The sequence below is a fragment of the Talaromyces rugulosus genome, chromosome III (genome assembly GCF_013368755.1).
Source record: "Talaromyces rugulosus chromosome III, complete sequence".
Taxonomy (NCBI): domain Eukaryota; kingdom Fungi; phylum Ascomycota; class Eurotiomycetes; order Eurotiales; family Trichocomaceae; genus Talaromyces; species Talaromyces rugulosus.
Window position 1 is genome coordinate 1,049,396 of NC_049563.1, and position 23,004 is coordinate 1,072,399.

General features: G+C 47.0%; 6 protein-coding genes across 6 annotated transcripts; 2 read left to right on the top strand and 4 right to left on the bottom strand.

The window, feature by feature from the left end:
* Nucleotides 1–108: 108 nt before the first annotated feature.
* Nucleotides 109–3,628, bottom strand: TRUGW13939_05218 (uncharacterized protein; the record flags this gene model as incomplete). Its single annotated transcript, XM_035488382.1, has 7 exons — nucleotides 109–910; nucleotides 986–1,324; nucleotides 1,861–2,404; nucleotides 2,458–2,635; nucleotides 2,693–3,229; nucleotides 3,292–3,438; nucleotides 3,509–3,628. The coding sequence occupies 7 exons, from the start codon at nucleotides 3,626–3,628 to the stop codon at nucleotides 109–111; spliced, it is 2,667 nt and encodes an 888-aa protein (XP_035344275.1).
* Nucleotides 3,629–4,436: 808 nt separating this feature from the next.
* TRUGW13939_05219 (uncharacterized protein) lies at nucleotides 4,437–7,934 on the top strand (the record flags this gene model as incomplete). The annotated part of the gene is made up of 7 exons (XM_035488383.1): nucleotides 4,437–4,555; nucleotides 4,617–4,993; nucleotides 5,054–5,799; nucleotides 6,491–6,496; nucleotides 6,564–7,043; nucleotides 7,110–7,234; nucleotides 7,295–7,934. 7 exons carry the CDS (start codon nucleotides 4,437–4,439, stop codon nucleotides 7,932–7,934), a joined length of 2,493 nt encoding a protein of 830 aa, XP_035344276.1.
* A 686-nt stretch (nucleotides 7,935–8,620) lies between these two features.
* Nucleotides 8,621–9,880, bottom strand: TRUGW13939_05220 (uncharacterized protein; the record flags this gene model as incomplete). Its single annotated transcript, XM_035488384.1, has 3 exons — nucleotides 8,621–9,098; nucleotides 9,154–9,647; nucleotides 9,710–9,880. 3 exons carry the CDS (start codon nucleotides 9,878–9,880, stop codon nucleotides 8,621–8,623), a joined length of 1,143 nt encoding a protein of 380 aa, XP_035344277.1.
* Nucleotides 9,881–10,656: 776 nt separating this feature from the next.
* Nucleotides 10,657–12,074, bottom strand: TRUGW13939_05221 (uncharacterized protein; the record flags this gene model as incomplete). Its single annotated transcript, XM_035488385.1, has 2 exons — nucleotides 10,657–11,777; nucleotides 11,858–12,074. 2 exons carry the CDS (start codon nucleotides 12,072–12,074, stop codon nucleotides 10,657–10,659), a joined length of 1,338 nt encoding a protein of 445 aa, XP_035344278.1.
* Nucleotides 12,075–13,606: 1,532 nt separating this feature from the next.
* TRUGW13939_05222 (uncharacterized protein) lies at nucleotides 13,607–15,387 on the top strand (the record flags this gene model as incomplete). Its single annotated transcript, XM_035488386.1, has 4 exons — nucleotides 13,607–13,838; nucleotides 13,901–14,327; nucleotides 14,391–14,733; nucleotides 14,785–15,387. 4 exons carry the CDS (start codon nucleotides 13,607–13,609, stop codon nucleotides 15,385–15,387), a joined length of 1,605 nt encoding a protein of 534 aa, XP_035344279.1.
* A 2,328-nt stretch (nucleotides 15,388–17,715) lies between these two features.
* TRUGW13939_05223 (uncharacterized protein) lies at nucleotides 17,716–21,954 on the bottom strand (the record flags this gene model as incomplete). The annotated part of the gene is made up of 2 exons (XM_035488387.1): nucleotides 17,716–19,660; nucleotides 19,715–21,954. The coding sequence occupies 2 exons, from the start codon at nucleotides 21,952–21,954 to the stop codon at nucleotides 17,716–17,718; spliced, it is 4,185 nt and encodes a 1,394-aa protein (XP_035344280.1).
* Between the last annotated feature and the right edge of the window lie 1,050 nt (nucleotides 21,955–23,004).

The following is a 23,004-nucleotide window of genomic DNA, read 5'->3' on the forward strand; positions in this document are numbered from 1 at the left end:
TATATGCACACACACAATCAAGACGGTATACTGACAGCTTGAGAATGATTGGAAAGAATATAAGTCAAAATACTACATGAACGAATGACTGAATCTAATGAAATTTCGTCAAGCTGCCACTGGCTGTGGTCTTAGTTCCCTCCCGCCACGACTCCGAGCACAATCTCTGCCTTCCTTAAGAATCATCGCCTTCTTGAGCTCCCACTCATGAGCGGTCAAGCTGCTAACTGTGTTGTCAGCTATCTCAATGCCCTCACGTTGATCATCTTCAACGGTGGGGATGCGGCCGCCGTGCAAGCGACTCATAGTCGCTTCCTTATAAGGCCTCACCAGCATGGCGCACGCATAACGATAAACATGGCGCTGGTTGCCTGGAGCATAATTAACGCGATGCATATTCGACCTCAGCACGCCCCCAGTCCATTCAACCATAGCATCACCCATATTAACAATCAGGCAGCCAGGCCTGGGACGCACCCACTGCCAGGCATTCTCATCCTCTGGCGCCGAGTCGGGGGCTAGCACTTGTAGCCCGCCGAGCACGTTAGCTAGCAAGGTAACACTACCAAAGTCGGTGTGTGGCAAGAGACCAGTGCGCATGTCTTCCGGGCTGAGACTCGGTGCGTAGCGGATCAGGCGCAGGATAGTTCCTGATGCGCGGGTTGGCGTCTGTAGATCCCGGAATGTCTCTGACCCGAGTCCGAGCTGGGTTGCTAGGGCTCGCAGGATGTGCGTTAACGCAAACTGGCCATGCTCGAGATACGAGCGAAGGAGCTCTGAATTTGCGGCAATAGGACCCGGGTTGGTTCGTGGCGTGCTCTGACCTAGTAGGTCATCCTGCGAGACATTGTAGAACTCACAACGATCGGGCGCGCCGGTTTCGGTTTTCATGACGCCCTGTGCTTTGTAACTAGCCTCTAATCAGTCCTTCGCTTCTTTTTCTGTTTTAAGGATTCTTTAAAAAATAATGCATGGTGATCCTTACCCCCGAAAGTCACGAGGTGGGTCATGGTTGAACTTATTCTTTTCATCTGTGCTCAATTCCATAGTCTGGCGTACCACATCGAACACGGCGTCTACCTCGGTCATGAGTTTCTCTCCGACAGGATCACCGGTCAAATCCAGCAGAAAGAAGCCGAGCTTGCGACACGCATGGAGAACCGCCTCAGCCTCTGATGTGCTGCCCGCGACCAGCTTGGCGAGCGAAATCGTGGCCATCTGGGCTACGGGCTGCAAGTCATCTGGGAAAGCGGGCTGGGAGGCGAAGTACTCGGCCGATGCCATGGTACGGGCGTGAATATTAAAAAAAGAGTATATTATTGACCTGTAAGTGTAAGAGACTGAGCCTGGAAATGAGCGATGTAGTTGATGAGTATAGTAATATCGTTCGGCTTATCACTATTTCTTTTTCTTCTTCTGGTCTTTGAACTTCTGTACGGAGTGGAGTATAAATGGAGGGTAAGCGAACGGCGCGTTTAGATTGCGGTTGCATGCAATAACATTAGTGCTATTACCAAAGGTTAGTTAGGGTTAGACTCAATGCCGAGGGGCTGTGGGCTGGATGCAACGGTTGTTGGTGGCGGGGGGTCTTAGAAGTTAGTATTGCCATTTCCGTCGACCCGCAGTGGAACCGCTGGCGGGGGTGGGCCGCACACACCCGCGTGGGGCTTCCGGTCTAGCTCGATCTATATGATCTACGCTCTGGTAAGGCTAAGTGGGGCTTACGCTTAAAAAAACAAGCTTGTATTTGGCAGTATTATAACGACAGTACTGTAGTTAGTATATGTACTCTTACACGGGTTCTATTTTCTTAAATGGCCTTTTCCCCTTCTTGCTGCACACACTCTCGCTGCTCGCTACTTTTCGAACAACTTTTGCCCCTCCTCAGACCGCACCAGGCTCTTGGCCAGACTCCATTGTCGAATTGTCGGCCCCTTCCACAGCAGAATCATGATCAGCAGCCATGCGCCAATAGTGACAAATGCAGCTATGCCATACACCCATTCGATGCCGACCTCTTCGATCCAGTGCGTGATAAAAAACGGAATTGCAACTCCCCATGCAAGGCGGTAGAAGGTCATTACCAACGTGCATTCGGTACCGTGCTCTGTGTATGATTCGGCCACATAGTTGGTAGCCACAGGCACTGCGATGAGAACGGCGACGGCGACAATGTAGTATCCCAATGCAAAGACCATGTAGTGATAGTGCTGTTTCAGTGCCGCGCCACAAACCCCGAGCCCAACAGGAACAAATACTGCAGTGATGCTCATTATGTATAGTCGCAGCTCTGGTCGCCAGACTCCGTTGTAATACCGTTTACAGATCCACAACGGTATGCCGTCATGGGCAAACATGCCCACGACCTGCGATGTGATAATCGCAATCCAGCCTGCCATTGAGACTGGTCATGGGTTAGCATGCTATGTATCGATCAAGAGGAGGGAAAACCCTTACAAGCTGCGTTTTGAACCGGAGTGAACGCGTAGCCACCCTCTTCAATTGGATTTTGCAGGAATGTTGGAGACAGAACATCATTGATCAACAGCCATCCAAATACAACCAGCGTGAACAGACCACACAAGACCGTGGCAGGGGATAACCCGATGGCGAAAGGAGCCACAACACTTTTGATCTAGACGGCGACTATTAGATTTTGTCTTTCTCAAAAACAGGAGAGAACTACACATACAATCTCGGATTTCGGGGGAATAGTGATAACCGCGCTGCCCGGGAAGAAAGTGTCAATGCGGCTTTTCACAAAGCCCTGTGATCGCTGCATAGGCGCTTTATCACGGTTAAAACTCGTTTCTTCTGCAAAGACAAATACCAGCAGGGCGGTGGCTGCTAAAAATGGCACTGTCCACCAGAAACACCAAGTCCACGAGGCTGTGCCAGCAATAAAACCGCTGAAAGTAGGCCCGGCAGTAGCCCCAAATAGAATAGCGATTTCATAGCAAATAAACGCACGTCCGCGTTGGTGCAAGAAGAAAATATCCAGAATCATGCCACCGCCGACAGCTGAGGGAATTGCGCCAAAGAGACCACTGAATAGTCGCGACACAATGAAGTTGTTATAATCACTTTCTCGCGTCATGCAGGCAGACCACACCGCACATGCAAGACAGGCAAGAAGCGACCAGAAAGTAATAGACCAGCGCCCAACGATATGACCAAGTGGTACGAAGAAGAATGCGCCCGTGGCGAGACCACACATGGCGGCCGAAACCTTGGAATAGTCAGTTATTTTTTCTCATTTACTTTCCTTCACATGGTAATAGTGGGATGTACCGAGTATGAAGATTGTATAACTGTCACATTATACACTTTTGACTGCAATGGATAGGCCTCCTGGCCTGCGAGTGCCGCAACATTACCAGCAAAAGATGCTATGCAAATGACGAAGAGAAGGCGCGACTTGCGAAAAATACTCCAGTTCTGCAATGGCTGGTTAATTATTCTGTTTCATGTGTCTTGGAGAAATAGAAAACCAATCCCCAATACATACCAACGGATCTTGAGGGTCGTCTGACGGCTGTGGTATCAAAGCAATCCCATTGTCGGCGAACGTAGTTGGAGACGCAATATCAGGTCCTTCTCGAACGCTGTCTTCAACTGATTTTTCCATGCTCCCACGTGGGCGTCGCGCCGTTACCCGCTTTTCCCTTCTTTCTTTCTTTTTAAATCAATCTTTTTCAGAAAGCAATCACATAAGCTTAGTGAGTTTTCGCAGTCTCTATAACTGTCAACAAGCCTATGTACCAGCTCTGAACTAATTCATAGGTGTAGTGGACACTGGATAGTCAACCACAATACTATAAGGCTTACTTACCCAATACAGGGGAGTTTAAAAGGGGGAAGGTGACAACGTCGCACCCTTCAGATGCGGTTGCAGGTATTTACTTGTACTAGTAACGCACCTGGTAAATACTAAACAAGGATTAAAATAAAAGGCTCGTATAACTTGGGAATTTAGGTTTTAAGCGAGTGAGACGACTTGCCAAAAATGGCAATGCTCTTTAATGCATGTAGTTGTTGGTTGAATGTCAGCTGATGATAGGCTGGTTTTAAGCGTAGTGAGACTAGGGTTGCTCCCGTCTAAAGAATTAGTCTTTGTTATCGGAAATGTACGGGGAGTGTACGGTAAATGTATCGATACTGTAATAGCACTAGTCGTGTATTTTAATACTAGTTATTGTGTACCGCTGATATTACATGTGTCGTTGCCTATATCTGGTTTTCTCCACCGGTTCCTTGGCCTTCGCTACGTCATCCATCATCTGAGCGTTCCTGAAAAAGGGTTGAAATTCCACAAGATGATTTTACAGCTGAATTTTCGCCCCTTTGCAATCCATCCCACTGCTTATGACTGTTGCACCACCGTCGAGAGCCTAACGAATACTCCTGGCTGTCGTACCCATTGATGATTAGTAGATATGGACGAGGTCAAGTCATCGCCACCGTCGGGGCCGGATGTGGGTGCGAGCTCACCTCCCCTGACAGGAAAGCAATGGATACAGGTGCTCAGTGCATTCGTTGTGTTTTTGAATACCTGGTGAATTGATCGCATTGAATGATACCCCAAAAAACAACTTTCTAATTCAATTTGTGCAAAGGGGCCTTTTGCTAGCTTTTGGCTCGTTTCAGACGTATTATGAGCAGATATTGCTTCCCGACAAATCAAGCTCCGAAATAGCATGGATATCTACCATCTGCGCGTTTCTCCTTCTTGTAAGCGGCTTGATCACAGGTCCATTATTTGATTATGGATATCATCGCCCACTTTTGCTGGTGGGCAGCCTGTTGGAGGTCTTCGGGCTCATGATGGTCAGCCTCTCAACCGAGTATTATCAGGTGTTTCTCTCTCAGGGTATCTGTGTTGGCATCGGAGGTGGCATGCTATACATTCCAAGTATTGCGGCTGCTGCTGCTAGTCTTCAAGAGTTTCGCCGGGCTAAATTCATGGGCCTTATCGCTTCAGCCACTGGCATTGGTAAATATACACATGAGAATGGTCTTCTGATTTGGATGTATAGCTAACGGTATCTTGCAGGGGGCGTAATCTATCCGATCATGTTTCGACGGCTGGTGTCTTCAGTGGGGTTTCCCTGGGCTGTCCGCATTATTGCCTTCGTAATGTTCGCGACCTATCTGTTCTCATATCCAATCCTCTTGTATAAGCCAGCCGCAAGCCCTTCAATTCGAAGATGGGTCGACATGACGGCTTTCACCGATCTTTCATTCCTTCTCGCCAATCTTGGTGCGATGCTCAGTGCAGTAGCTTATTACTTACCAATGATATATCTGCCATTATTTGCTGAAACGGCCATTCCAAATTTCGGAAATGGAAATCAGGACCTGGCATTCTACTTGATTTCCATCGCCAATGGAGCATCAGTAGTTGGCCGTCTTGCCGCAGGACTTGTCGCGACTAAGGTCGGTCCTATCGAGACATGTACCATGGCTCTGGCTGGCTGTTTTGTTGTACTCTTTTGCTGGACTGCGGTTAACTCGACTGGTGGAGCGATTGCCTGGTCAATCATTTGGGGTTTGGTGTCCAGCGTCATTGTTGCCATGCCCGGGGCTATCATCCCTCTTCTCTCTCCCTCGCTGCAGGTGATTGGGACGCGCTCTGGGATGTACTGGGCCAGTGTGGGCCTCGGTGTTTTAATCGGAAGCCCCGTTGCAGGAGCCTTGATTGATCTTAACTCCGTTCATGTCCATTGGTGGAAGCTGCAGATATTTGCCGGCACATTTATGACTATCGCCGCCTTCTGTTACGTTTATCCCCTTATACATGTACGGAGGAAACGTGCTTTATCGTAAATTAAAATCTAGAATAAGGATAGTCGAATTCATTATTCAATAGAGGTCTTTAACTTCAAATTATTACCAATAGGGCTGTAATAAAGAGTGTGGGCTGATAAGCACGTTCCAACATAGGGTAGGCTCCATTGGTCCCATTTAGCCTACGTAGTATTCCGATGTCGACATTAGAATAAGAGAAGGCCGCCCCATCTCTTCATCCCACTCCCAGTCTTCAGCTCTTCCATGCACACAGACTACAAGACCATTGAATACAACGCACTGAAAGGTCATATTCGCCATGGCTTGTGATGACACAGGAACTATAATAAGAAGCCCGTATCTTTGGTGCGCGGTTATTATTTTCTTCTGGACAATAACTTATACGCGACGGAGAGTTTGGGATCCTCGAGATGATGCCACTACCTCATACTCTCCGTGCAGGCCTTTTATTCTGCCGGGACGGATTTCACATACTCGGCTATTTCCCAAGTTTCATACTTTCTCGTACCCCTATCTTATGGTGGGCATCCCAGTGAGGTCATGTCAGTCCAACTGGTTACTTTCCATCGACAGCGCCAACAAAAATTGGTGGAACCGGGGATGGCTTCATGTTGAACCTCAGGACCATTTGGGAAGAGGCGATGAAAAAAGCCTTAATCGAAAATTGGACCATTTTTTACAGTCCCAGGTAAGTCCGCAGACGGTCGTTATTATTTCAAGATAATATATTAATACAGATGATCTTCATTTTACAGGGACACGATGCCGCCAATTATCCCACTGTGTGCTTGGTGACATCACCTCATTTTCTGGGCTACAAGTTTAGTCCGGCATCATTCTGGTATCTCTATTCTGCGGACCTCCAACTGGCAGCTATGATCGCGGAGGTGAATAACACCTTTGACGAGAGACGGATGTATTTGCTTGAAAACACCGTTCCCAATGATATGGCCAATGCTGATCAATCCAAACCATTAAATTTTCAATGTTCCTGGGACAAGGACTTTCACGTGTCACCATTCAGTTCAAGCAAAGGATCTTACAAGATCTCTGTCCCCGACCTATTTAACTCAGATGGTTCTCAAGGAACAGCTGCTGTTAATATCAGGGCGACATTGCTTTCATCCAAGGGACGAGGAAAGCTAGTAGCTCGTTTGTGGTCAAACGCAGTGCCACTTGATCCTGCCAAAATTTCTATATTCAGAGCATTGGATTTTCTTATATCGTGGTCGATGGTCGGTTGGATGACATGTATGTGCAGCCTGTCATGCTAATTTTCACTGTCCAAGAAGCTGAAATAGGCCCCCAAAGACCCTCATATAGTCATTGAGGCACTCAAGCTCGCTAAAAAACGCCATCTAGACATATATTACCGACCAGAGCCCAGAGCTGAGACAATTCCCCGTCACAGCACTAGGGCTGAAAGGTAAGAGGTTTCACATTACTTGTGTACTAAGATTGTAGTAACGTCTAATGGTTTTAATAGATACATGGGTGTGATATTCAGAGAATATCTGGAGAAAATCTTACTCTCATCTTCGGATGCCTTTCACCTTCGTCTTATCGACCCTACAACATCTAACCCCGAAATCGCTGTTAGCTTTAGCACGCCTGCGGCAGATCAATCATCACCAGTACTGCGAATGAGGATTTTGACTCCCAAATTCTATTACTTTGCACTAAGCCATCAAGGTTTAAAACCTTTACTACTGGCGACATTTCTAGATCCAGCAACCGAAAATAGAACTGCGCATGTGGACGACGACACGACGACACTAATTGAGCTATTGACACGTGCAGCTACACCCGCGAAACAAGAGAAAGTCAAGAAATCTACAAACTGGGTTATTCTATTGCTTTGGGTGTTTTGGATGATGGCACGAGTTAGGCTTCCTTTCACTGGCGTTGCTTACCCCAATTTCGGAACCCCAGCTGCAAGAGCAAGAACCAATGAAAACCGAAACACTGAGAACGTTTCGTATAATTATGAGGCGCAGAATGAGTCATATTTCCTAGATGACTTTGTGCGTGATTTTCATAGTCCTCTCGATCAGATTAAATATGTGGTTTGGGGCACGGGGTTGCTCGCCCGAGAACTTGTCCTCAATATTGTCGGTGGTGCATGATTATTAGTATCAATTAGTTGATCGTGTTTCCGCATGTTATAGGTTTCACTCATCAAAGAGTTTTATAGACTGAGAATTTTCGTGAGGCTGAGACATGGATATACACTGCTACCTGTGTACATACAATCAATCCATTTCACATATCACTGATCTTGTCTGTATTGTCGAACTAGACGAAGCAGATTAGATCTTAAAGCTCTAGAACGCATAAGACAGCTTGAGTAATTGAATTGACTGTGTGTGTGTGTGTATATATAAGGATAAGTACAGGATTTGTATGTGGTTCGCTAATAAAAACTGTTTTCTTTGTTCGCTTCCACGTGACCGCAGGTTGCCTGAGGCCGATATGTCGACATGTATTATTATATCCAAATGTTTTCATCATACCACGGAAGCATGATTATACAATTAAATTTAACGTGATTAGTGAATATTGAATAGAATATTTTTATACGGGTTGCCATTTAATAAGCACCCAAGGTTCGGATCAAAACATTTGAAGAAAATAATTGATTTTGGATCACCAGTGGTTTTTCAGATACCAGTTGACATAAGTACATTATTATGTTGGCCTGGATATGATGTAATATTTTACAGCAAGTCAATCAACGATCAATAAACACGGGCCAAGGGATATAGAACAAAAATAAACAAAGAAAAGTAAAGTAAAACGCCGACTTTTCATATTACACATCAAGTCTGCCATCTTGGGGCATTGGGCCATTCCTAGGCTCATCTTGGACTTCTACGTCAGTCTGAACATGAATCCGGTGAGCAGCAACAGTAGGATATTGCGGCAGGTTACGCAGCAAATGAGAATTATCACTAAAGTCAGTCATTTCATGACCATCCAATGCGTGCGTGCTAACCTGGGCTTTGCCAGTGCCACCAGTAACCGTGGACCGCTGGTCAACGTGACTCATGGCGAGGCGCGGGGGTAAATAGCCTGAGCGAGTGTTTTGCGATCCCTTGCTCTGATAGGTGGTATATCTTCTGCGCAGGCGCATCACCAACAACCACAGAGCTGGGAGGTTGGCAACCATGGTTGAGAAGTTACGTTCGATAATGTCACAAACAAATTCGTTGATGAGAGCCCACGTAATGTCTTCTTGGTCGAGAAAGTCACGAGCAAAGATGATGTTCAGGACAGCAACGACTACTACACTGACAAAGGATTAGTTGCGGGTTCAAGCAAAATAAGAGAGATGCGGGGGCTTACAGCATCGCAACACCTGTCAGTAACATAATAGGCAACTTTTTCTTCCATTCCAATTGCACCGACCATAGAAAGTAAACTGGTGATAGAGCGTAGAAGACGTCTGTAAAGCAGCCGAAAGCGTAGACGATATAGACTACAATCAGAAAGTCTTCCGTACTACCTCTAGTACCGGGGATTCGCGGATCCCATAGTTTTGCAAGCGGCCGTGCCTGCGTTCCCCACAGGATCGCGCCGATCAAGGTGAAGCTGCAAGTCAAGGCTATCATCACATAGATCGCCCAGCGGAATCGCTTGTGTGTGCCGCGGATGAGGTTGAGTAGGAAGAAACAGACAGAGAGTTTGACAACTCCGATGGCCCAGTTGGCGACTCCCACTGCTAACTGTGAATATTTTGCGGCTTCGATTAAGTCTTCTTCAGAGAGGAACATAGCATGGCGACCGAAACCAGATGCGGTGGCTTTGTAGTCGAAGCAATCGGCCACGATGTTGAGGGCCTTTATGTCTTGTTAGCACGCTCATTGTTCTTGTTGTTATTCATCTTTTGCTTTTCACATACTGCGCCTAGCATAATTAGCCAGTCATCAATTCCCAGTCGCAGTTTACATTTCAATTTTGTCCCAATTCGTGCGGCGGTTGTTATCAATGTGCCAGCGGTGAAGATGGTAGTAGTGATATAGAGTACGTAGGCGCGGCTAACGTCCTCCACCCCATCTTTTACTTGAGGCATATCGAAGTCGTTGTGTGTATTAGCATAGACAAGAATGCTGATTCACAAAGAAAACCTCAAGATGATGACATTATCAGGTATAATATTATTTTGGATGTCAGGGGTGAGTACTTCTTGCAGGAGATTGTAAATTACATACTCTTGTGTTAGATACACACCAGTTGAGCATCTGACGGATGTAACTGTGACTTCGTTAATCAACCAAAATAGTTAAAGGTAATCTTACTCAGACAGGCCCCTCTTTTAGTTCTTCTCTGCCGAAGACGATCCTTGTCATTGCCGAGTCTGGAGGATCTGCCCTTTCGTGCAGACGCTGACCCGGATGCTATTGGGACTGCATATTGGGACTGTGACTAACACTGCTAGCGCAACCAGCCCACGAGTTATTAGTATTAGTATTAGCAGTGTGGGGGTTGAGCTGCAGGTCAAGTGAACTGAGCCATGCCAAGGGTGGTGGATCTCGTATTGATGTCAGAAAGAGGCATTCGGTTGATTCACATGCATATCTAGCGGGGGGCTGAAGATGTGCAGGATGAACTGCTATAAGTTATCCATTCTAAGTTATATAGTCCGTAACATCGGGATCGTATGGTAACTAAAATTTCAATCCTCCATACCATACAGTAATGTATTTTACTAACCTGTTACGCCGTAACGGTATGTAAATCAACATAGGTTGAACCAGGCCCCCATTGTCACATTAACTAATTTCATCATCATTATTATTGCATACTATGCAGTTATTGGTATTATTATTAGTATTTAGGCATGATTGTCTATCTACTATTGGCTGTGTCCGCATCAAACATGGTTGATCGCTCTCTAAACTGCAATATTGGCCCCTCTTTCCAAATCGGCAAGGTGAAGTGGCTCTCAAACTCCAATGGTAGTGAATCACAGGACTGCAAGTGGCGTTCCTGATCGAGCTTTTGATCCGGTAGTCCTAAAAGACTAGCTTCTGACAACATGGAAGGCCTGAAATCATACTTCACAATAACATTTGCCAGCACCACAGTGGCTATCATCACCGCCACATGGGAACCTGCGCATGATCTTGAGCCCAAAGAGAATGGGTGAAAAACCTGCCTAGTCAGTTGATATTCTGCATCTGGTAGGAACCCCTTGATCCAGCGTTCAGGCCAGAAATCATGCGCATCCCGGAAGTAATCTGTGCTGCGGAAGATGGTGAACAAACTCATCCCAACATCGCTCCCAAAAGGCATCTCGTCGCTTCCAATGGCAACCCCAGAACGCTCACACTCACGCCAATGCACGCCACATGCTGGAGGAACCAGTCTCCAGGCTTCGTTGAGACAGGCTTGGAGGTATTTGCAGGATGATAATTCAGGGCCCCAAGTGATGGATTCAGGTCTGGGCTGCTTGTTTTCGCTATCCCTGCTGAATTTAGTGCGGAGTTCTTTCGCCAGCTTTTCATACACCCGAGGATTATGGGCCAGATAATACATGACAGCAGACAACGTCGTGCCAATACCATCTGCTGCAGTAAAAGTGACAAAAGAGCCTTCGGCGAGCATTTGTGATTTATTATGGCCTTTCTTTCCTAATTTTCCTTCCCCGCTCTGGATCACATATCCGAGGACACCGCTCACTGTGTCAGCGTTGTTCATTATAGCGCGGTGGGTGAAGTCCTGATGCCACTGGACGAATTTGCCGATCGGCAAGGAAAACACCTTGGAGAAGGAGCAAAGTGCTTCTACATAATAGGCGATATGTCCGAGTCCAATATAGCTTAAGCCTGGCCATTGTTCGATCACTCCCAAGTTCTTTACTGCCAGGTGTAACACGTCGAGAACATAACGGTCAGCAGAATTGGTCAATAGACTTGAGGGTGCACCAAAACCAAAATCCGTGATCATGTCCAGGGCAAACCATTGATCTATACGCGCCATCAAAAAAGACGAAAAATATTAGCCCAGCATACAAAAGTGAATGAGGGAATAAAACAGGGATGCATACTCCAGCCATTCATATCCATTGCTGGGCCCCATTTGCCTTGATTCTTGCTCCCTTGAAGCATCTTGTCCATTAATATGTCGAGGTGTTTCAAAATAGCCGGCTCAAATTTTTTCAGTGAGGTTGCATTAAATCCCAGCAGCAAAGTGCTCCGCAAAGACCGGTGCAGCTCTTTATCGATACATGTTGCACTACTCCATCCGTCCGCCCATGGGACCATGGTGGCATAGCTTCGAGATTTTCGGAATGGTTGGCCATGGCCATAAATTGCTAAGCGGTACGTAAGCTCCTCTTCTATTTTCTTCAGCTTTGTAAAAGTAGAGCATACTGTTCATATCGGATGCCCGAATTGTGAGGATACGATTTGGTCCGTATCGTATTACATTCCCTTCTCAGTCTTAACGTGGTTTCTTTTCTCTAGAGTGGGATCTCCTCCGTACCATATTTAGCATGGCATCTTTGGATATCAAGATGCATATCTCCTCGGTAGGAGTGAAAAGCGGAGTAGCCATCAGTGAATTTAGCAAGAAAAGGGCCCGGGTATCGACTGCAAGGGTGGAGAAAGCCGAGGTAGATGCAGCGTATCAAAATCTGTAAATATGAAAAGAGTCGGCAGGGATATCGAATACCCGTAGTTGGGTACTTTGTTGGAAGTCACTTACTACAGCAAAGATAGCTAGATGCAGGGTCTGCAATGACATGGTGGCACTGCCAAAAGCACAGGCCCAGGTCCGTATAATGATTTATTGGAAGTTGGTTGCCTTAAAAACGGTTTTGGAGAACAGAAGTAGCGGGGAAGCTGACATTTGTAGGAGATTAATGGTGCCCCCCGCTAGGATTGATAATTGAAACGATACATCTCTTGGCTCGGGCACACCGAAGTTGATGACCATGGCCAAGAACAAAAATAGAAGGTAATAATATTAAAATAATATCCGATGGAAGGGTACCAACTTGCAAGGTGTGTAGGCCAAAAAGGCAGATTGAAAAATACAACCTGTTACTCACACATTCAAGTACAGATGTAACCATGTGAGTGATTAAGCTATCAGGAGGATTGAGCACAACATTAAGAAGCAATGGGAAAGCACAGATACAAGCACGTTCCTGAGGACTAGGTCAAGAGCTAAGTTTGTTATTCATGTCAAAAAAGTCATAGCTCATAGCACGTACTAGTATGCATAGAGTTTATTGATCCCGGTCTAGAATAGTGTGATCTACGTTGCAATAATGTTAGGTCTTAGAAGTCGGGGCTAGTTGAGGCAATTTTCAGGGGCGAAATGCAGGGGCCAGATCATGGATTCAATCCAATCACAAGAGCCTGGCTTTCTTTGCGTAGAGTCGCGTAGACTGCAAACTTTTTGCGTTTGGTACTACGTACATATTTTTTTATCATGTTTTATCACGTTGATAAGGACTTCTATAGTGGGGTGCAAACGGATCCAATCTTGATAATTTGGCGAATATTGCGTGCCCTGACTCGATATCAATTGATGTAACTATATTTTTTTAGGGTAATCAATTGTCAAGCTGACTCGGCGTTTCCCGAGGAGCGCAATACAACATGTGCATACCAGAGCCAGACGATATCTGCATAGGCTAGTGATCAGCGCTGGACTGGGTTCCCACCTGAAAGTTACTCATAGCTATGTTTAGCCCAGCTTAATAGCACTCGGTTATCATAGATAATTTATAAACCACTGTCACTCTGCTAGCTGTGACACTGGTTGAGTAAAGTAAGCAAGAAAGAAAATGGTTCCCAACCCCTCATACATTCCCCCGAAGCGGGTTGCTATCATAGGTGGTGGGATTTCTGGTATTTCCTGTCTATGGGGCTTGCGCGAAGAAGAATCCACCGAGGTTTACCTCTACGAGGCTGATAATCGACTTGGTGGGCATGCAAACTCGGTTGGAGTAAAGAGTGAAGATGGCAAAGTTCACTCTGTGGACACCGGTTTCGTGACGATGAGTGAACAAATGTACCGTCAGTTTTCTTCTCCTGCTGTTGCTGTATCTTATATTAATATGTTGGTTCTTTTTATACAGCAAAGTTCAATGCCTTCCTTAACGCCCTCAACGTTCCAACGATGGAGACCGATATGTCATTTGGAGTTATGGAAGACGATAGGTCTGTAGAATGGGGTAGCTGCTCTTTCGAAGGCTTCTACGGCAGCTTGTCGCGCCTATTCTCGCTATGGTTTTGGAGACTGGTGTTCGACATCATCAGATTCAACTTCTTTGCCACGGACATTTTGTCTGAGAAGGTGTCGGAGGAGTTGAAGCTCGCTAGTGGAAACGAAAAGCTGAGCTCGAAGAAGCTAAAACTAGAATCAATTGGCGAGTATTTGGACCGGAAAAATTATTCTCGCCAATTCAAACAATATTACCTTCTTCCTATGATTGCTGCCCCATGGTGTATGTCGCTTTCAGACGTGGCGAATGGGTTTCCTGCAGAGACGTTGGTATATTTTATGTAAGTCAACAAATCATTTTTTGTTTGTCGATGTGAGTTAATTGTCGAGAATGGAAATTTCAGGTATATACACCGCATGCTGGACACAATGACTGAGACGCTCTGCTGGAGAGCGTTCAAGAACGGTTCCAGGACCTATGTCGAGAAGTTCGTGGAAACAACACCGGAGAACCATCATTACCATCTGAATACCCCTATACAAAGAATAATACGCAACCAAGGGGACGATCAAGCCTCTCTCGTCTTCAAAGACGGCTCGGTCGATTCTTTCGACCATGTTGTTCTAGCAGTACATGCCCATCAAGCCTTGGACCTTTTGGGTGAGCAGTCCACGTCACTCGAAAAAGACGTCCTCGGTGCATTCAGAACGAGCAGAAACGAGTGTGTGATGCATTCTGACCTTACAGTGTGTTACCTCCCCTTTGGTCTCATCCTCCTCCAACTAACCACCCATTAGTTTCTTCCCCAAAATCCCAAAGCTCATGCATCCTGGATTTGCCACATGCGTAGCAACCGCACTTCCGACAAAGACATGTCGGCCGGAAAACTGAGTGAAACGAAGCCTCTTTTAGAAACTTCCGACTCCAAAGACAGCACTACTGCTACGGAGACTGACGGGCCAGTATCTGTTCTATTCGACATGAACCGACTACAGGAAATTCCTGGTCCGGGGTCGCCTGGCAGCCCTGGGCGCATCCTGATCAGCATGAACCCGATTCGTACACCACAGTCGATTCGCACTCAGCATCTGTACTATCACCCCATCCTTGACTCACCAAGTATCCAGGCATCCCGTAGTTTGAATGAACTCAACAGGGCTTCTCCAAATGTCAGCTTTGCAGGTGCTTGGATGGGGTATGGGTTCCACGAAGATGGTTTCGCGGCTGGTTTAGAGGTGTCTCATAAGCTCCGTACAGGAGAGTATGAGAATCAGTCAAGTGTTCGCTACGGCGCAGACCTGGCGGCGTGGGTACCCAAGCTGTCGACGAGAAATTTGATGGTACGTAGTGTGATAGGAGCTGTGCAGTTGGTGATAGATTTGAAGAAGCTGTTGATATGATTTTAATTGTCTCTGGAAATGCCATTGTTTTTACTAATGTTCTAGCGCTGGAATCACAAGACAATATTGCAGTTATACTAGAGGCGGTCTGCAGGGGGAATGCTTGGCCAGCGTCGTGGGAAGAACTTCTATAGCCTCCGAAATTTAGATACATGTAGTCATGTTTAAGGAAAAAGCTACTTTTCACAGCTAATTCATTTTTTCAGCACGATATCAATTTGTATTTGCTTTTCAACATGATGCCTACAGGACCTTGAAGACCAAGCCCCAATGTTGCACTACGCCCTACGTGTTTTTTTTTTCTTTTCTTACTAGAGGTTTAGAACTCATATAGTACCAAACACTTTCCTCCATCCACTGGCTATGTAATTTTCATGTTTTCTTCTTCATCCTTATAGAAAATCCAGTAGAGTTTTAGTCCCATCCCGTATTTTCCTACAGCGGTCCATTATGTATCGCGGGCTTCTGTTTTCCGTCTTGTATCGGCAGCGTTACGCTGTCTATGGGCTACCACATCCCCATATGGTTCCAAGCCATGGAGTTGATGCGCTGTAAAGCGGAATCCGCAATCTGGCCTTCATTCTTGCTTTCGTTGTCAGTATTATTATGATTGCCCGGAATATTCGTTACCAAAATCGGCTAACGTATTTCACAACCCCCCCCCGGGCCACCCAAGCCAGCCGGGCCACCCGTAATCCCATATTAAATGGCCATTTTTTGTCATCCAAAATCTCAACAATTTACTAGATAATTACATATATATTTTTGATATAACATGAAAAATACCCTAAAGAGTTTATTTTGAGAAAATTAAATAATATAAAGCTATATTAAGGAAAAATACAACGGTATTAATAAAATACAGCATTACAATGGTAATATTTGTAAATAATGATTTTTATTATTTGAAAATTAAATAACAATATTTTATGTATATACAGAAAAATATATTAGCTGTTGAAATATAGTTATTTAAGAAAAATGTTGAAATTTTTCACATTGAAAATTGGCATTTAATATGGGATTACAGGTGGCCCGGCTGGCTTGGGTGGCCCGGGGGGGTTGTGAAATACGTTACTACTCAAGCCTTGTGTTATTGTATGCCCGATCTTATCTGAACGGCACTTCTGACAACTCTCCGTGTTTATGGCGGCAGCCCCAGGTAGATTGGATATACCAAGTTCTGACGGGCTTGGGAATAGGACCTCGGCATTCAGCAGTAAGGTTTGGCCGCACAAGTCGTGCTGAAAGCCGAAGTTGTCCCTCCTTGGCGCATCGCTAATGTTTCGGTCCCATATTTGTCTATGCCGCCCAAAAAACGAATTTCTACACCAGCTAGCACGGAATCTGCAGAAGATGATTCTGGCCGATACGACAGCCAACACTGGTGGATATTTAGTGCCACAGAACTGCGTACCGTGCCGCTAGGATTGCTGCCACAGGTTCTGGATGCATATAACAAGACTGTCGACAATACATTATATGTCGGTATGGCTGTTGCTGTTTAAATGTTGTTGGAAAAGGTATCAAGGCCGTACCTGGCAAAGTCGATCATTGAGAAGGGCCTCCGTTGGTGATTTCTTTCTCTCCCTTCTCTTTCTTGTGTAGTTTTCACCTCAGATGAACTTTGTTTAATTTGATATATTCACATTACAAGCCCATTATTTAACGCTAATTGGACTTAGTCTGAGCGTTTCAACGTTGTCAAGTAACTACATTTCAACAAGGTTAGGGCTACATATAGGGTTAATTATGTCACTCGGCGCTACATCAAGCCCTGTTCCTATTACACAGGACAGACAGCAATTCGCACAACCCTAAAAGATACACGTGGTGATTAAGTACTAGCATCGTAGTATATACATACATTTGAGGGAATCTAAAACAACGCCAACAGCAAAAAAATGCCGTTTCAGAATTCCTAGAAACCGACCCTCCCTGGTACATGTAAATATTCAATCAATGTATCGAGGTCAAGACATGTCGTTGCAGAATCGCTCAAGTTTCATGGCCCAAAAAAAGAAAGAAACACAGCAGAAGCCACCAACCACAGAGATTTAGGAAATAAATGGGTTTCACATATAAACAGAGAAAAACACCGTATGCCGTGAGCGGATTCCCCTTCTAATGCTGTGCCCCGAGTTGAAAACGCCATCCAGTACATGAAAAAAGAAAGGAAGAGAGAAAAACATGAGCGTACATCAGCGTCATCCATATCGTTGCGTTAGGCCGGTAAAAGTAGAAGAAAAAACAAACAAACAAAGAGGCAAGAGACAGAGTCTCTCTCTTCATACAGATGCAACGGGTATCCAAAAACCGATAAAATGCTCAAAAACTGACCTCCCCTGGGTCGCTTTCTACTACAGCGTCAACCCAGAAAGCATCCGTAGAGCTCTGCTGGCTCGTAGTTCGATGTCCCTGGGCCAAGCCTTCGGTCTCACCACGCTCAAAGACGTCCTCTTGGCCCACCTCCTTCAATATTCTTTGGAAATACATGCGAAGTGTACGGAGGCCCCGTAGGTAGCCTCGGTCTATGTCGTCTAGGTGATAAGGCCGACAAGACACATCTGGGGGGAACTCATCTTCTCCTGTCACGCAATTGGCGAAATCCACAATCTTGAGTTTCACATCGTCATTGTTATTGTGCCAATCATCAGAAGCCCGCCTATCAAGAGTTGGCCGTTCATTGCTCTGTGGCTCCTTGGAATCGGCCGGGATCTTTTTCGGTTCCTTGGACGGGTCGCCATCATAAAGGATAAGAAGGCTGCTGGCATAGAAACGGTAGCTTTTCAGGTTCCGAATCATGTTCTCAAGTGTGCTTAGCTGGCCCAGAATGCTGGGAATCTTTTTCACAATGCTCCGATGGCTGACACCGTCATAGAGAAATCGTGTTAACGCATCTTGAAACTCACGGCCGGAAGATAGATCTCGGCCATAATACTTGTCTTCGAAAAGGTATTCCTGCTTCTTGATATTCCATGTCTGCATGCCGCACAACCGTACCCCCAACTGTTGCGATGTAGTTGTCTGACACTTGCGGCGCTGGGATTTCTTCTTTTTCTCATCCGCATATAGTCCGTACTGTCGAGTTCCCATTTTCAAATCAAGGACACATGGTTTATTCATACCAGCCGTTAAATCTTCTAACAAGATGAAGAACTGCACACGGTCGTCTCGCTTGGTCTGTGCCTCTTGGGGATTAATTGGAACATGCATAGAGTCCACATCAACGTCCGGTGGGTGAGTCGGAAGCTGCAGAGGCGAGCCAAGTTTTGAGGGCGATCGTGCCAGAGAATCGCTCGTTTTGAGTAGGCTTGCGTTGGAATTTTTATCGACTGGAGAGAGGGAAGGTTCAGCAGGAGTATCGCCTTCCATGGTAAAAATCGCATCTTCTTGGTCCCCTCCGTAGCCGTCGTCTTCAAAGAACATGAGATCACCAGAATCGCCGCTAGTAAGACTCCGCCGTCTTTGCAGACCACTTCCAGAATGCCGTCTCCTAAGCGTCCGATCTGCGGCTAGCGAGCTTGATCGAGGTGGCGTTTCGGAGGTTCGAATCCTCTCCAGAGGGTTTGAGTGCCTTTCCAAAGCACTCGATGCAGAAGATGAGAGTTGGGGTCCTTCTTGAGCAGTGGCCTTTACAATATCGATTGCACGGCTCTTGGGTGGAGACCTTCCACCGCTAGTACCTCGACTCGATACCCGATCTTCTGAAACATCGCCATTGCTACGACCTGTGTCGGAGCGGTACCGCGGTAAGGTCGGATGACCTCGCACGTTGCGGCGGGTATGATGGATCGGGGGAGGGCTGAAAACTTCACGAAGAACTTGCTCTTGTAATTTCCTGTTTACTGTAGTCGCGCCCCAGATTTTTGGCTTCCTCAAGTGGGAAATCGTTTGCTGCCGCAGGTCATTTGTAAGATTACTCTTCGGGGTATTCTCGCCAGATTCGGATTTATATCCAGCCGACATTGACCCAAACGGCCTCGCATCCTCAGCACTTCGGGCCCGGGGCATGAAAAAATCTGTGGGAATGATATGTCTATTATTTTCCAGGATGACTTTGGGAATTACGCCTGTAATTTGCTGTTGGCTGAATATTCTTGGCTGCTCCTGGCTTTTCGGCGCACTCGTGGTAGTTTCCTTGGGAAGGCTCAGATCAGTAGACTTCTGTGGCTCGGGGATAGAAGCTTTGGTTTGCTCATTGCTTGTGGTACTGCGTTTCTTGGAATGCTTTGGTTTCTTAGAAAAAGTCACATTTAACACTCCGATATACCTAGATTCATGTCAATAACAGGCCATTTCCTGGAATAAATAGGGCTGAACAAACCTGGGCAAGAACATAAGCATTTCAGGATGTCGCCTTTCGATACGTTCATAGAACTCATTTTCGCGATTATTCAGTTGCTTACACACAGCACGCCGTGAGAAGCGAAACACAGTGGTGTGTCCACCCACTTGGTGCCGATATGGTTTCAGTTCTACCGCACCAAGAATGCCGGTTTTGGTGTGCTTGCGACGGTGGCGCAACGGTCTTTGAGTCGGCGTCATCGCTAAATGTTCTGCATCGTCTGTTAAACTCGAGACTTCGTCTTGCGTGGATAAAGTGCTTTCTGCTTCCGATTCCGAAGTTGACTCGTGGCTATATTCAGAGATAGTGGCCAAAGCCTTCTCTTCGGCATCGCTAAGAGCCGAGAAGTCTCCATGCAATATACTGCTGTCCTTTTGGGAATGTAATGATATATCGATATGGTTTGTGGTAGGTTCAGGCTTGGCGACATCCTGTTTGGCTAACGTGTATCCTTCTTCATCGTGACGATATTTTGAAAAAGACGGCTCCGTTGCAGAAGGCGCGGCCTCGTGAGGAAAATACAATGCAGACGAAATATGCTCGTCTTCGTCTTCGTCGACGGCAAGTTCGCCAAGGTCGTCTGTACGGCAGACCTGACTAGAAGGTGTGCTATGGTCGATCAAGCTACTAGGCGATTGGTCTCCATCATAAAACTCTCGCGCCTCTCTCCGGACTACTTTGGTGAATCGGGTCGGGACGCTAGGGGAGAAAGAGCCACCGCGGTCGCCGCCAGTTGTCAAATGAAAATTGCGAATCTCCTCTGACAAGCTTCTTGGTATGGTTCGGAAAGGGTGTTGTGATAGCTCGGAGGCATCAACGCTGAGCACTTGCTCTGTATCTTCCGGTTCCTGTACTATGTCCTCGGTTTCCATAATATTTTCTCGGCTATCATCATGGACTGGCGGTGGCTGATAAAGGGCGGCATGGGTTGGTCGAGGTGTAGACGGACTTTCCGGGTCTGCTTCTTCCAATAGCTCGTGGCCACTGACTATCCCTGCATTTTCCAGCTGTCGCTCCCGATCATCACGCCTTTTGCGATCCGGAGATGTGTTTTCCTTGAACAAGCCAAGATAATGACTAGATTTGCGACTCCGTACATGAGAAGCCGGCTCGGTATTGGTAAGATCGGCCTCAATTGACTCCTCTACCCGGGTGGCGCGCCCGCGGCTCGTGCTGCGATTGAGTTTAGTATTCCACGTAACATCGACCGTTCCATCGCCATGTTTCAGATGCCTCGAGGTCTGCCAAGGGTCGGGGAATGAATGTTCATGGTCCCCGTTAGATGAATCCAACATTGGGATATTATGAAGACGCGGGCGCGGGGTGGCTGAGGTTGGGGGAAGAAAGGAATGCTCGGGGTGGTCGTGGGTGGCAAGGGAAGATGGTTCGCTGTCGTTGCCCTCGGATGCGATTTTTCGCAGTGGATGGAATGTTTCTCGAATGGCAATGCGATGCGTTCCTGCAATCTTGGAGCTTTCCACCGTCTCCTGCTGCTTTACCCAGCCAACATGAGAGCCGGCCAGCGGTGACGAAGGGGCCTGGAGAGCGATATCTGACGGGCGACGAAAAGGCGTTGACTGGGACGTGGGTTTCGATGGGGATATGGCAGTGTTAGTTTTGTTGTTGTTGTCCTCGTTGGAAGGAGAAGTCGCAGAGGCGGCAGTATCGGGAGGGGTTCTCGGTGATGAGACAATGGAGATGGGGGAAGCAGGAGAAGCATCTCCTCGACTCAATTTCAGCAGTGTCTCCTTGTCGGGCCGGAGACTCCCTCGCACAGGACGTAGTAGCGGGGTGGAAGCAGCGGAAGAAACATCGTTGTTGTCGGAAGGGAGGTAGTGAGTGGCAAAGATACTGTCCCTCTCGGAGAGCTGGGGGGTGTGAGGGCGAAAGGAGGGCTTTGCAGCAGCAGCAACGATTGACGAGATAGGAGCAGGCTGGTAATGCTCCGAGGGAGTGGTGCTGGCCCTCTTCAGCGAAAGGCCGGTGGGAGCAGCAGGCTGTTTGGGGCTCCAGCTCTCATGGTGGTGGTCCTGGTCCCATGGAATCTGCCGGTGACGCTCGTGCTCCAGCTCGGGCTGCGAATGGACAGGCGCTGCAGAGCCGGGGCCATGCAGCAGCTGCTGGCCTTGCCCGTTGGAGAAGGCATGGGAATCGGCGGCACCAGGCGTCACCAGCGATCCAGGCGGGGCATGACCGGTAGCGGAACGAGGCCTGGACATGGGGGGGACATTGGTCAGAGGGCCTCGGAGAGGATTTTTCCGTTTCGTGCGAAAGCGACGAGGCTCAGAGAAGCGTTGGGGCGACTGGGTTGCAGGCTGGGGGTGTTGCGAGAAGGAAGAGAAGAAGAAGCCGGGGCGAGTCGAGCGAGGAAGGCCTGAGGCCAAATGCGGGAAAGGGCGCTTGGCCAATGGCAGCCCGCGCTGGGGAAACGGGGCACAATAACAAACAACAATAAACAACTCGTCAATGATTATTAACACTAAGATACTATTACTAAATAATGTCAATGAGAATCTTAATTTCTTGAACTGGGGAGAACAGTCAGTGCAGACTCAGCAAGCCCCCTACTGGGATCCCCAACCAAAGTGCCGGTGGAGAGCTGAGAGTGGGTTGATGGGATGGGATGGGCAGCTGAAGATAATGATACTACTGCTGCTACCAGACGCAAACGAATAGAAAAAGAACAAGTTCCCAAGTATGTATTATTATCATTATTACTGCATCCAGAGTGTTATACATCAATACATCGCAATGACGCGAGGGTCCGTCACCGCCATCGCGGAACGCTTGCCGAGAGACGCTAGTCTATTTGTGGCTAGCGTACTGTACCACTGCTTTGTCATCCAGATAATAGGCTTAATAGTAAATACTAGCATCGTCGTATGTAGTACGGACCACCATTACTATGAGCACTATAGACTGACCAGTAACTATACATGCAGCACGGCGTTACGTAATGGCCAGATACAGGAAGCAGTATGTACTATGTATACAAATTCCCCAAAGCAAGGGGTTCCAATTTCACTTTCAATAATACAAGCACCATATGCAATAACAATACAGAGTACACACCCCTCCCCAAAATTACAAAAACAAGGAGCGATAAGAGCAAACCATGCGCCCATGCGCGGCGCCCATTGGCCGTGCACCGTTTACCAGCCATCACCCTGGGGGAACGCCGCCGCTTATGCTTAGATTCGGGTCAGCGGGCTGATTGGCCGCCTGCCTTTCAAAAGCGGGGCCTTTGCTACTGGTATAATTATACTCGT